This window comes from Bactrocera neohumeralis, unplaced genomic scaffold (genome assembly GCF_024586455.1).
Source record: "Bactrocera neohumeralis isolate Rockhampton unplaced genomic scaffold, APGP_CSIRO_Bneo_wtdbg2-racon-allhic-juicebox.fasta_v2 cluster09, whole genome shotgun sequence".
Classification (NCBI taxonomy): domain Eukaryota; kingdom Metazoa; phylum Arthropoda; class Insecta; order Diptera; family Tephritidae; genus Bactrocera; species Bactrocera neohumeralis.
This window is the reverse complement of record NW_026089622.1, coordinates 7,420,009-7,432,640: the sequence shown is the minus strand read 5'-3', so window position 1 is coordinate 7,432,640 and position 12,632 is coordinate 7,420,009. Positions and strand designations below refer to the sequence as shown.

At 34.6% G+C, this 12,632-nt stretch overlaps 1 protein-coding gene across 1 annotated transcript; it reads left to right on the top strand.

Annotated features, from left to right (window-relative positions):
- The first annotated feature begins 1,091 nt into the window (after window positions 1-1,091).
- Window positions 1,092-2,206, top strand: LOC126764584 (uncharacterized). Its single transcript, XM_050482258.1, has 3 exons — window positions 1,092-1,623; window positions 1,690-1,779; window positions 1,841-2,206. Exons 1-3 carry the CDS (start codon window positions 1,092-1,094, stop codon window positions 2,101-2,103), a joined length of 885 nt encoding a protein of 294 aa, XP_050338215.1. The 3' UTR covers window positions 2,104-2,206.
- The last annotated feature ends 10,426 nt before the right edge of the window (window positions 2,207-12,632 follow it).

Here is a 12,632-nt window from a genome sequence, read left to right as displayed (position 1 = left end):
TAAGATCTTATTAATGTAAGGATATGGCTCCTGGTAAGCGTAAACATTGGAATCCCGAGGACATGAAAAAGGCGATCACAGCGGTGCGATCTAATACCTGCGGTTATCTGAAAGCAGCTAAGATGTACAATGTCCCTAAGTCAACTTTAATAAGGCTAGCGTTAAAGAAAGACACCGAAATCGAAAAGGTCGTAAACACTAAATTAGGGCGAATACCAGTTTTTCCTGAAAATTTTGAAAAGATGTTGGTGGAGTACGTTTTGACAATGGAATCGAAACTATTTGGTCTAAGCAGAATGGATGTTAAGTACTTAGCCTATCAACTGGCTGAAAAAAATAATATTATGTACCCATTTTCAAAAGAAAATCAGTTCGCGGGTAAGGATTGGCTGCGCTTGTTTTTAAAGAGGAACCCAAATTTAGCGTTCCGCTCTCCGACGGGAACTTCATTGGCAAGAGCACGAGGTTTCACAAAAGATAATGTGAATACCTTTTTTGATATCCTTGAAAAGGAAATGGACAATTTTAATTATTCAGCCAACAATGTTTTTAACGTTGATGAAACAGGCATAAGTGTCGTTTCATCAAAATTAACCCAAGTATTGTCAAGGAAGGGTAAAAGGCAGATTGGTAGCCTTACTTCTGCAGAGAGAGGATCTACGATAACAACTATTGTTTGTATGAGTGCAGGTGGAATATTTGTTCCACCACTATTTATATTTCCACGAAAGAAACGCTCAGATTTGTTGCTAAGAGGAGCGCCGCCTGGATCAATATACGAATGTCATCAATCCGGTTGGGTTCAAACATACATTTTTACAATATGGTTTCGACACTTCATAAAACACGTCAAACCATCAGCAGCTTCACCAGTATTGCTCGTCTTGGATGGTCATTCGAGTCATACAAGAAATATTGAGCTTCTTGATTTGGCTAGAGAAAATCACGTATCTATCGTATCCATCCCTCCACACTCAAGTCACAAAATACAGCCGCTAGATAAAACTTTCATGGGACCTCTTAAGAGTTATCTTTCGGAAGAAATACGTGTTTGGATGCGTTCGAACGGCAGAGCTTTGACACACTTCGATATGGCAGAGCTATATGGAAAGGCCTATTTGCGAGTTCAGAGTGGAGAAATCGCAATTAATGGATTTCGCACAACCGGTATATTTCCTTTGAACCATGAGTTTTTAGCTGCGGATGATGTATCATCGCATTCTCCTCCTCGAGAGTTTGAAAGCGCTTATGAAGTACCAGATGAAATACTAAATAACGAAACCATTGTAGAGAGTCCGCATCCAATAAGCGATATTTGTAATGAAAATGTAAATCGTTCAGTTCTAAGTGAATTCGAAACCAATTCTAGGGTCATAACACCGATGGAAATATCTCCGGTTCCTATAAAAAAAACGAAGCCTTCCAATCGTGGCAGGCCAGCAGGAAAGTCCACGTTAATAACATCTTCGCCTTATAAAAAATCTTTACAAATTTCGTTGGAGAAAGCATCGGAAAAAGAATCTCTGAGAAAAACCAACAGACGACGGGATATTGATTCGAATGAACCCAGCTCTTCCAAGGGAATTATCAAAAAACTAAATTTTGCAAAAGAAAAGTGTACAGGTAAGACTGCTTAAATAAAGATTTTGATTAAATTTTTAAAACTTTCGTTCCCTATTTTTATTCAAGAACCCAAAAAACACCAAGATAATCCTAGTCAACCCAGCACTTCCAAAGCACTTATGAAATCAATAAATTCAGCAAGAGAAAAATGTTCAGGTAAATCAAGGTTTTGATTTGACATTTGTAGATAACATTTTATTCTTTATTTTCATATCAGGAAAAAGGAAGAAAACAAATTCCTCATCCTCTTCGGACTTGGATGACAATTACAGTGTCCGGGACGAATCTGACGGTGAAATTTTAGAATTTGTAAACGCCGGTGAGAAAGAGGATTCGAAATGCCTATATTTCTCTACGTTTTATTCGGAAGATCGGTCTGGTGAAATATGGGTTCAATGTGTCTCTTGCAAAAATTGGAGCCATGAGGAATGTGCTGGTTGTGAACAAGATCTCTTTATATGCGACATGTGTACACAATAATCACTTCGGCTAATATGGACTACCTGGTCCATATTACCCCCCAATATTTTTTTTTCGCGTTTCTGGGTATTTTTACGTTTTTTTAGTTTATAATATATTTTGCGTTTGGAGTTATTGTTTCACAAAAAAAAAATAAAAATGAATTGTTTTTTTAAGTTAATCAAATAAATTTGATTGTATTATTACATGTATTTGGTGACTTATATACCAAAAAAGGATTGGTGGTCCATATTTGCCTACTTTACTCTATATATTATTATTATTATTATTAACTGTATGTAACTGATAAAATTAGCATAGAGTAAGAAATTGAAAAAAAATTAAAATATACGTCTGGAAAACAAGAAATCAAGAAGTTGCAAGAGTTCCTACATAAAGTAACCCTGATAAAAACCCAACCTATAAAAAAAAATGAAATAAAATGGCAGTACCAGCTCAAAACATTCTTACTATAAACCCTTTAAAATATCTTAATAACTTACCTGAATTCTGTGGCGACTCAAGAGACCTGCAGACATTCACCACACTTATTAACCGAATACACCCACACCTACAAACATATGACGAACTGTCCCAACTAGTTTTTTCGGACTTAATAAAATCAAAGCTAAAAGGAAGAGCAAGACAGGCAATAGAAATAAACTGCCACGCGACCTAATGGACAGAGATTAAAAACATACTACAGAATAATTTCGGGGATAGACGTTCTTGTGAAGAACTCTTTGACGAATTACGAAGCGTCACCTTTAGAACAAACACTTTAGATTTTTACAACGGTTACACAGGTTAAATAACAAATTAGTAACCATTTTAGGAGAAACCGAAGCAACTAGAGAGAGTGCGATGAACAACAAGCGCACTGCCCTCAATATCTTTAAAAACAAACTTCCTGAACCAATGAAATCAATCCTTTTCTGTAGGAACCCAGAAGACTTGGAACATGCTATGGACATACTGTTCCAAGTCGGGTACGCATATACAGGGAACAATAACGTGAACAACAGCACAGAATTTAAAACTCATTCAAGTAATAGGAATATTGACTATAGAAACAATACACAATACAATAAAAAAGACAGTAGGAATAGAACACAATACGGAAATTCCCAACAACTATTCAACAGAAGGAATTTCCAACCAATGCCCCAAAATAACGGAAGAAATTACCAACAATCCCAGCCATACCAACAAGCAAACCCACAAAACGATAGTCCTCAAAACCCATCCTTCCAGAGACCAAATTTCAGAAACCAACCGGAACCTATGGACATAGGAAAAATAGAAGTGGCTGAAAATTTTCAGTAATCAGCCTCAAGAATAAATTACCATTTATAATAATAAAAACAAAGATAGGTTTTATAAGACTTATAATAGACACAGGCGCAACAAACTCCATTTTAAATCCGGGTATCTGCGACCCCAAAAGAATTCATCCAACTAGCCCAATTTAATTAAAACTCTCCAACATCGAATTTACGTTGACAAAAAGGCAATAGTACCCATGTTCGAAGAATTTAGCGACATTGGAACTAATAAACCAATAGAGTTTTATATAATAAAATTTTATAACTTTTTTGACGGTCTAATAGGTAACGATATATTGAGACCACTAAATGCCTGTATCGATTATAAAAAGAACGAAATAAAGATCGGTAACAAGACACTCCCTATGCACTTCGAAAACGAAAACTTAAATGAAAGAAAGATAGTAGTACCAGATGACTCTGACCTAGTATATTATAAGGAATAAAACAGCGGAAACATTGTAAGAGAGGGAATTTTAAATGTAAGAAATCAAGAAGCAAAGATAAACTTACTATCTGAAACCAATCGGGTGACTACGCAAAAAGTAGATCACGAAAATTTTAACTTAATCGAAAATAAAGAATCTAAACCATTGGCAGACCAAATTAGAAAAGGGCACTTGAACCCCGAGGAAAGGTCACAATTGTTGCAAATAATAAAAGAATATCGTAATATTTTTTACCAGGAAAATGAAGGACTTTCATTTACTTCAGCAATAAAACATAGAATTAGAACTACAAACAACATACCTATATTTTCTAAGTCATATAGGTACCCATACGTACATAAGGAAGAAGTCACAGATCAAATCCAAGAAATGTTAAAAAACGGGATAATTAGGAATAGCAATTCTCCCTACTCAGCCCCAATTTGGATCGTGCAAAAGAAGGCCGATGCCAGCGGGAAACCAAAGTGGAGACTTGTAATCGACTATCGTAAACTGAACGAAGTAACGATCGATGACAAGTTTCCCATTCCGAACATAGACGAGATTCTTGAAAAACTGGGAAGAAGCCAGTACTTCACTACACTCGATCTGGCGAAGGGTTTCCACCAAATCGAGATAGAGGAAGAAGACATCTACAAAACTGCATTTAGTGTCGAAGGAGGGCACTATGAATTTCTGCGAATGCCTTTCGGACTAAAAACAGCCCCTGCAACGTTCCAGAGATTGATGAATAATCTACTCCAAGATTATATCAACAAAATCTGCCTAGTATACCTGGACGATATAATCATATTTTCAACATCCTTACAGGAACATATGAACTCACTTAGACTTATATTCGCAAGATTATAGGAGGCAAATTTAAAAGTCCAGCTAGATAAATCAGAATTTCTAAAAAAGGAAACAGAGTTCCTTGGGCACATAATTACAACGGAAGGAGTCAAGCCCAATCCTAAAAAGATAGAATGCGTTGTTAACTTCCCAATACCCAAAACAGCAAAACAGATCAAGCAATTCTTAGGGCTCACAGGCTACTACAGGAAGTTCATAAAGGACTACTCGGCTATAGCTAAACCAATGACTAGGTGCTTAAAGAAAGATTCACAGATAAATATAAATGTCTCGGACTACGAAAAAAGTTTTAACACCCTCAAGACCCTACTAACACATGATCCAATATTAACATACCCAGACTTTTCTAAAACATTTACATTGACAACGGACGCGCGTAATTACGCTTTGGGAGCGGTACTTTCGCAAGATAATCATCCAATATGCTACGCCAGTCGCACCCTTAATACGCATGAAACAAATTATAGCACAATAGAGAAGGAATTATTGGCAATCGTATGGGCTACAAAATATTTTAGGCCCTACCTTTTTGGTCGTAAGTTTATAATAGAGACAGATCACAAGCCACTGACATGGCTCTTTTCTATAAAGGAACCAAATTCAAAACTTGTTAGGTGGAGATTAAGATTATCTGAATACGATTATGATATTAGGTACAAGAAAGGAATAAAGAATAATAATGCCGACGCTTTGTCAAGGATTGAAATTGAACCCAGCATTAATACACTAGAGTGCGACAGGGGAACGATAAAAAGTACTACTTCACCAATTAATATGTTTAAAAATCAAGTAGTTATAATGAAAACTACCTCTGGATCATTAAGAATAAAAAATAAATCTGTTTTTAAAAATAAAAGAAGAATAATTTCTATGAAGGAAATGGAAACAGTAATTACAATACTAAAGAATCATTTTAATTCAACACAACTGAATGCTATTTTTATCGAAGACGAATTTTATACTATGTTTAAAACTGTTTACGAAGAACTATTTTCAAATAACCCAAATTTTAAAGTACTTAGATCTACACTCATGACGGAAGACATAGAAGACGAAAATCGATTAACTGAAATTATTAAAAACGAATAATATAAAGAATTAATTACGCGAATTTACAATCCTAAATTAAAACAAAGGATAACTCAGTTCATAAATAACTGTGAAATTTGTAACTTGAAAAAATACGATAGGAAACCCCGAAGATCCTTTACAAAATTACAGAAACTCCATCCAAACCTCTGGAAACATTACATATAGACGTATTTTATACTTTGGGTAAGAAACTTTTTATGACAGCAATTGATAAATTTTCGAAGTTCGCGTTAGCATTTCAAATAAACGGTAGGAGTTGGACAGAATTTAAAACAAAACTTTTGCTGATAATCAATACTTATGGGAAAATAAATAAAATTGTTGTGGGTAATGAACTAGGCTTTAAAGCTATACCGATGCAAGAATTTTTGAAAAAGGAGAACATAGATATTCACTATACTTCCAATAGTAACCATACGTCTTACGCCGACATTGAGAGACTACACAACACAATCAATGAGCACATACGCTTGTTAAGGCACGATAAAGAAAACAAAGACGAAAGTATAGAAGATAAAATGATAAGAATAATAGGTTTTTTTTTTGATCTTATAAATTCAAAGAAAGAAAAGTACATTCAGAAGTTAAATGAAAACCGGAAGGATATAGAATTAGAAGGCGCACCAAATTACATTAGAGAGATAAGAGGGGGTAAAAACCACAGAAAATACAGGAAAATTAATGCTGAAAAAATAGATGATGACCACTTACAGATAACAGAAACTGGACATAAATATTATAAAGCTCACGTTAGACCTAAGAAGAAATACCAAGACAAGAGTAACCCCAAAATCAAAGCTACATTTAAATAAATGTAATTTTTTTTATGATTAAATGGATCATAATGATGGCAACACTTACCCCAACATTCAAGACTCAAACCATCGACCTACAGGACGTATCGAACAATAATGGATACATACCGATAAAAACAGGAGAGACTAAAACTGTTGAACACTACATAAGAGTGCTACACATAATAAACACCACAGAATACGAACGAACTATGGAAATAATCAAAACCAACATTGACATCCTAAAGATATCCAGCAGCGAATCAAAAAAATTAATAAATACAATAAATAAGAACTTTATGCTATTAAGAGCAAAAATAGAAAACCTTAACCCACATTTCCGAAGGAAACGGGCTCTCTTAAACATTATAGGAAAAGGTCTAAAAATTATTGCAGGTACAATGGACAGTGACGATGAAGAACAAATAACTAAAACTCTTAAATTACTACATACGAACGATGAAAACTTAACTTACGAAATGAACAAACTAACCTATATAAACAATGTCATGAACTCCCAAATCCAGAATATAACTAACCACATAAACTATCAGCAAAACATTATCGGGGACTACTTAAACAAAGTCAAGAATGTTATAGGGAATAAAATTTCAACCATATAGGACGAGATAACATTTATAGAGCACATATACCAGATTAACAACGACATCTCACTCCTACGGCATCACGTAGACGACATAGGACAGATTATTTTCTCCGGGAAACTGGGAATCATCCCCACAGATATTCTCAGCCAAACCGAACTCGAATTAATCACAGACATCGACAGTTATACTAATATTAAAGTAGCCATAGCACTTCACGAAGGTAATATTATAATAATTCTCTCTATACCACAATATTTGCAAGATTCACTATCCATGGTGACATTCGTACCCATTTCTGACAAAACTAATACATCCATAAAGGTTAGCCACTCTGATGTTCTCATAGATTCAGAAAGCAATATTTATAGCCCATATATTAAAGATAATCTAAAAAGAAATCTTATAAAAATTAACGATGATTGTTTAAACAAAATACTATACTTTGAAGAAGCTAATTGCAAATTGCAAACATTAAATACACAAGAGATAAGCGAAATAATTCCTGGAGTACGAATTCTTAAACATTTTAACAGCACAATATCCCATAACTGCAACAAAGCTAAATTAAACATTTCAGGAAATTACTTAATCAAATTCGAAAATTGTGAAATAAACGCGTTAAACAAGACTTTTACAAATGTCAAAATAAAAATACAAGACAAGTTTATTCTACCTAATATCATTACAAAAATTAAAGACAATAGTAATACAACACTAGCAGACATAAAAATTGAATCTTTATATCTGAAGTAAATAGAATACGAAGAAACACTGAAAAATATACTATATACAGATAAGAACTCAAAAATACTTAGTTTTGGTATAGATATCTCAATTATTATATCAATATGTGTATTAATTATTTTTATATACCTCTTTAAGAATACAAAAACATATATTCCAAATGTACAATTAAAAAATGAAACTACTATAAACAAAATTGTGTTCTCTCGAACTAGCCACTTTTTCCGATAAAAAATTAATAATAGGTGTCAGGTTCACTTATTCGTTATCTGTGGGCTGATTAAGTTATTATCCGAATTTGACCATTTTTAGACGTGAGATGGTATACCTTAAAGGCACAGTCAGTCAAAGGAAATTCGAATGAAAATGGTGAAGTGAATTCTAAGATGTAGGATTGCACTTAAAAATCTTCCCTTATTTATTTTTATATAAGATTAAAAAACGTCTTTAACATCGTGACACCTCGGGGCACTTCAATTTAATCCAAATTATATGCATCAATATCTAAAAATCATAAATAATTTATGACATAAACATACATTTTTAAAATGATAACAAAAAATGATACCAAATTAAAAAAATACTCATTGAATTTTCGAGCTAAAATTCTCCTTTGCACATCTAAAGTGGCTATCAGCTGCTTCTGTCACACAGCAAATCATCTTTCTACGCAGAGTTGCAGGTCAAATATACCAATGTCTTCTTCTCCATCGAAATAAACCTTTATAGCCGATACAGACGAAGAAGAGCTTGAACATGGCTATTAAAGAAGAAAAAGTAGAGAAAGTTATAAACGCTCAGCAGATTCTTCACCGGATGTAACGCTGAAGTATTCGAGTCCGGATAATTCAGCATAAGATAAAAAAGCTATAAAAGTAAGTCATCGCCCTCCGTAATAATATCAGAAAATTTTAAACAACTTTTGTTGCGTTACTTGATAAAACCAGAAAAAGTTCTTACATGTGAGCCTGAAAGCATTGTTAAAGATCTTCCAAAGCAAGGCTTTAATGTTACGACGGCCATAAATAAACTTAGTATAAAACAAAAAAACCCATTAAATATATATTAAATAATCTAGTTACACAAAACCTGCCGAACTGCCGCCAAACTGCAATCAGGATCACCCTGCGAACTATAGGGGATGTGAAGTGTCAAAACAACTTCAAAAAATTAAAAACGCGACCGAGAAAAATAAAGAGCATAACCAACAACCAAAACGCTTAAGTACAACCGCTTCTACTGCTCCTCAGAAAGAAGGCAATAATGTAAGTCAGCAACTCGGAAAATCTTCATTTGCCAGCATAACTAATGCCCGGTTTCACAGTGCATACTTAAGTAGTGCCCAAATAATATCTTAGCTAAGCATTGTTGCAGACTGAGTAGTCGTTTGCGTTTCACAGTTTTTATTATGATATATGGCAACGTTATAGGCATCATATGTTTTACAAATGTCATCCATAAAAATATATTAGAAATATTTAAATTATAACCGACGATACATAAATTTGCGAGCAAATTTACATCGAGAATGGATGAAAGCAACGAAAAAACCCCGAATTTCATCGCTACTGAGTCGGAGCACCTTCTGGAAGTGATGGAAAAGTATAAAGCTGTCATCGAATGCAAGCGGACAGACACTTGCTCGAAAGCTAAGAAAGATGTCGCTGAAAACTCAAAACAATTCAAAACAAAAATAAGCTGTTACTTAAGCACAGCTTAAGTTTCCCATTTTCAGTACGTAAGCATAACTAAGTATGGACTGTGAAATCGGACATAAAGGTACAAATCAAGTTCAACAACAAATAGTATATCTGATATTACCGGTAATTTTTCGATAATTTTCAACAAGCTTAATAAGCTACAAGAGCAAAATAGACTTACCCACGATAGTCTTACTTAACTAGAGCGATAGCACGAAAATAAGGCACAAATATGAAACCCTTAAAAATTATGACCTGGAATGCAAATGGTTTGCTCAAACGTAGAAAAGATAGAGACATTAGTCCTTCGCGAAAATATTGACATTTTCGCCGACTTCATGTCTACCGACAAGCCGACTTACTGGCCTTCCGACACAAGATCACCTGACGTGATCGACTTTTTCATTACTTGACAAATATCCAAGACCTTCATTACCATGAGAAATGGATTGGACTTAAATTCAGACCACTCCCCCGTATATCTAATCCTAAATAACCATCTAAAAGAAATCGACATACCGCCTTATCTTTCTAATAGACATACAGATTGGGAGTATTTCAAAGTTATGCTCGACATACATTAATTATTGATGAAGTTCATACATTTACGAAAACTTTTCAAGAATCGGCTTGGAAAAGTGCTCCTGTGTGTACTTGTATACTAAATATCCATCAGACATTTTAGATCGTAAATACGAAATTAACGTCAAACAAAAATACATGCGTCCGCCGCCAAACTGTACAATCGCTACATTTGCAGATGATACCTGCATCATTACGACCGACAAAGATGAAGCTGAGTCGTCAAACAGAATGCAGTCTTCAATAAATTAAATTGTAGAATGGGCACAGAAAGGTTACATTACTTTAAACTAATTGAAGTCTATCCATATACACTTTACTAACAAAAGTGCTCCGTATATCCCCTTATAATGTATATTGGGAATGAAGAATTTCCGTACATCAGCTCGGCGAAATATCTTGGTATGACGCTGGTTGCAAAGTTGAAATAGAAGGAGCATATACAAATAAAAGTTTCAGAACTGAAACTAAAATACAACAAAATAAACTGGTTAATCGGCAGGAAATCGCCTTTAACAACATTAAATAAAATCCTAGTCTACAATCAATCTTTGAAATGGACATACGAAATTCAACTATGGGGGTGCACTGCATCGTTTTACATTACATCGAAGCGATGAAAAGATTCCAAAACAAAGTTCTGCGAAAAATTATAAATGCCCCGTGGTGCATACGTAATTAAGAAATTGAGCAAAATATTGCTTGTTAGTTTTCATTTGTCATTAGTTGCAATTTGAATGAAATGTAAACCATAAGTTTATTACGTTTCAATAGAGTATCATGGAATGTTTGTCGAAGCGTATGGTGATGGTTTTCTTTCCGAAGCAACATCGAAAAGGCTTTCAACAGTTCAGAGATAATCATTTTGATGTGAGCAATCAAGAAGGTGGAAAATCACCAAAAAAGTTTAAAGACGCCGAACCGCAAGCAATATTTGATGAAGATGATACTTTAGGACAAAAATAAATGGCAGCTATGTTAAATGTTACGCAACAAACAAGTTTAGATCATCCCCATCCAAAAGTGCTGAAAATGGATGTCTCATGAATTAATTGAAAAACAAATGGAAAAACGAAAAAACTTTTGAGAAATTTTGCTTCAAAAACACGAAAAAAAATCAATATTTTATCGAATTGTTATTGGCGACGAAAAATGGATTTATTTTAAGAATCTTTAATGGAACAGATCAGTTCGGTAAGAAAACAATGCTCTGTGTTTGATGAGACCAGAAGGGTGTGGTATATTACGAGCTTGTAAAAGCTGGTAAAACTTTTCACATTAATCACCACAGATAACAAACGATTAATTAGAATCATGTATTCATTGAAAAACGACCACAATGGGCCAGAAGGCACGGTAAAGTATTTTTGTTTTACGACTGTGCACCTGCGCTCAAAGCAAAATCGGCTCAGAATATGACCAAAGTACTTGGCTGGGAGCAGCGACCCCATCTGCCGTATTCACCAGACTTAACCACTTCCGATTACCATATAAAACTTCGATTACTACGCAGAACTTGAAAATTTAATGCATGATTGCTTTGATTCAAAAGACGAACATTTCTACATATTATATATAAGGTGCTTTCCAAGGTAAACAGAACTTTTTGAATCTAGCGTCCCCTGGTGGGGCCATCTATAAGTCAATTGGCGCATTAGAATCTGCTATCTTTATCAATTGTCCAGTGCGAATTTCATAACATTTCATGAATTGGAATTGAAGTTATTGCGTTTTAAGTGTAAGTATGTTTGTGTTATCGGTGCGAAAATGAGCTTCGAACAAAGAGCGAACATTAAATCTTGTTTTAAAATTGGTACAACTTTTACCGAAACGTTTCAATTGATGAACTCAGTTTATGGCGATGATTGCCTATCCCGTAGCAGAGTGCACAATTGGTTTCAACGTTTTCAAATTGGCCGTGAGGACATAAATGACAAAAATCAGCCGAAATCATCATTAAAATTCATGGAAATGGAATTGAACATCTCCAAAACATCGATTTATCGCATTTTGACAGAACATTTTGGCTTACGAAAGGTGTGTTCGCGGTTTGTTTCACACAAATTGACTGACGACCAAAAGTTGCTCAGATCGATCGACGATTGTGACCGATTATTTGACCAAAAATCACATTTTAACCATTAACCACTCCCCGTATTCAACTGATATGGCACCGTGCGACTTCTTCCTTTTCGGAAAAATGCATTTGCTCATGAATGGAAAGCGTTATGCAGACGTAGAGGCCATTCAAAAGGCTTGCACCGACATACTGGCGGCCATACCGGTCAACGCGCTAAAACACTCGTTTGACATGCTTTTGAACCGTGCAAAAAGCTATATTGAAGTAGAAGGAGACTATTTTGAGTAAAATAAATTGATTTTGCCGGAAAACATATTTGTTGTT

Excerpts from the sequence above, each read along its gene's own strand:
- LOC126764584 (XM_050482258.1), top strand. The coding sequence starts at position 1,092 with ATGGCAGAGCTATATGGAAAGGCCTATTTGCGAGTTCAGAGTGGAGAA. Across the intron at positions 1,624-1,689 it reads TGCAAAAGAAAAGTGTACAG|AACCCAAAAAACACCAAGAT; the intron begins GTAAGACTGCTT and ends TTTTTATTCAAG. Across the intron at positions 1,780-1,840 it reads AGCAAGAGAAAAATGTTCAG|GAAAAAGGAAGAAAACAAAT; the intron begins GTAAATCAAGGT and ends TTTTCATATCAG.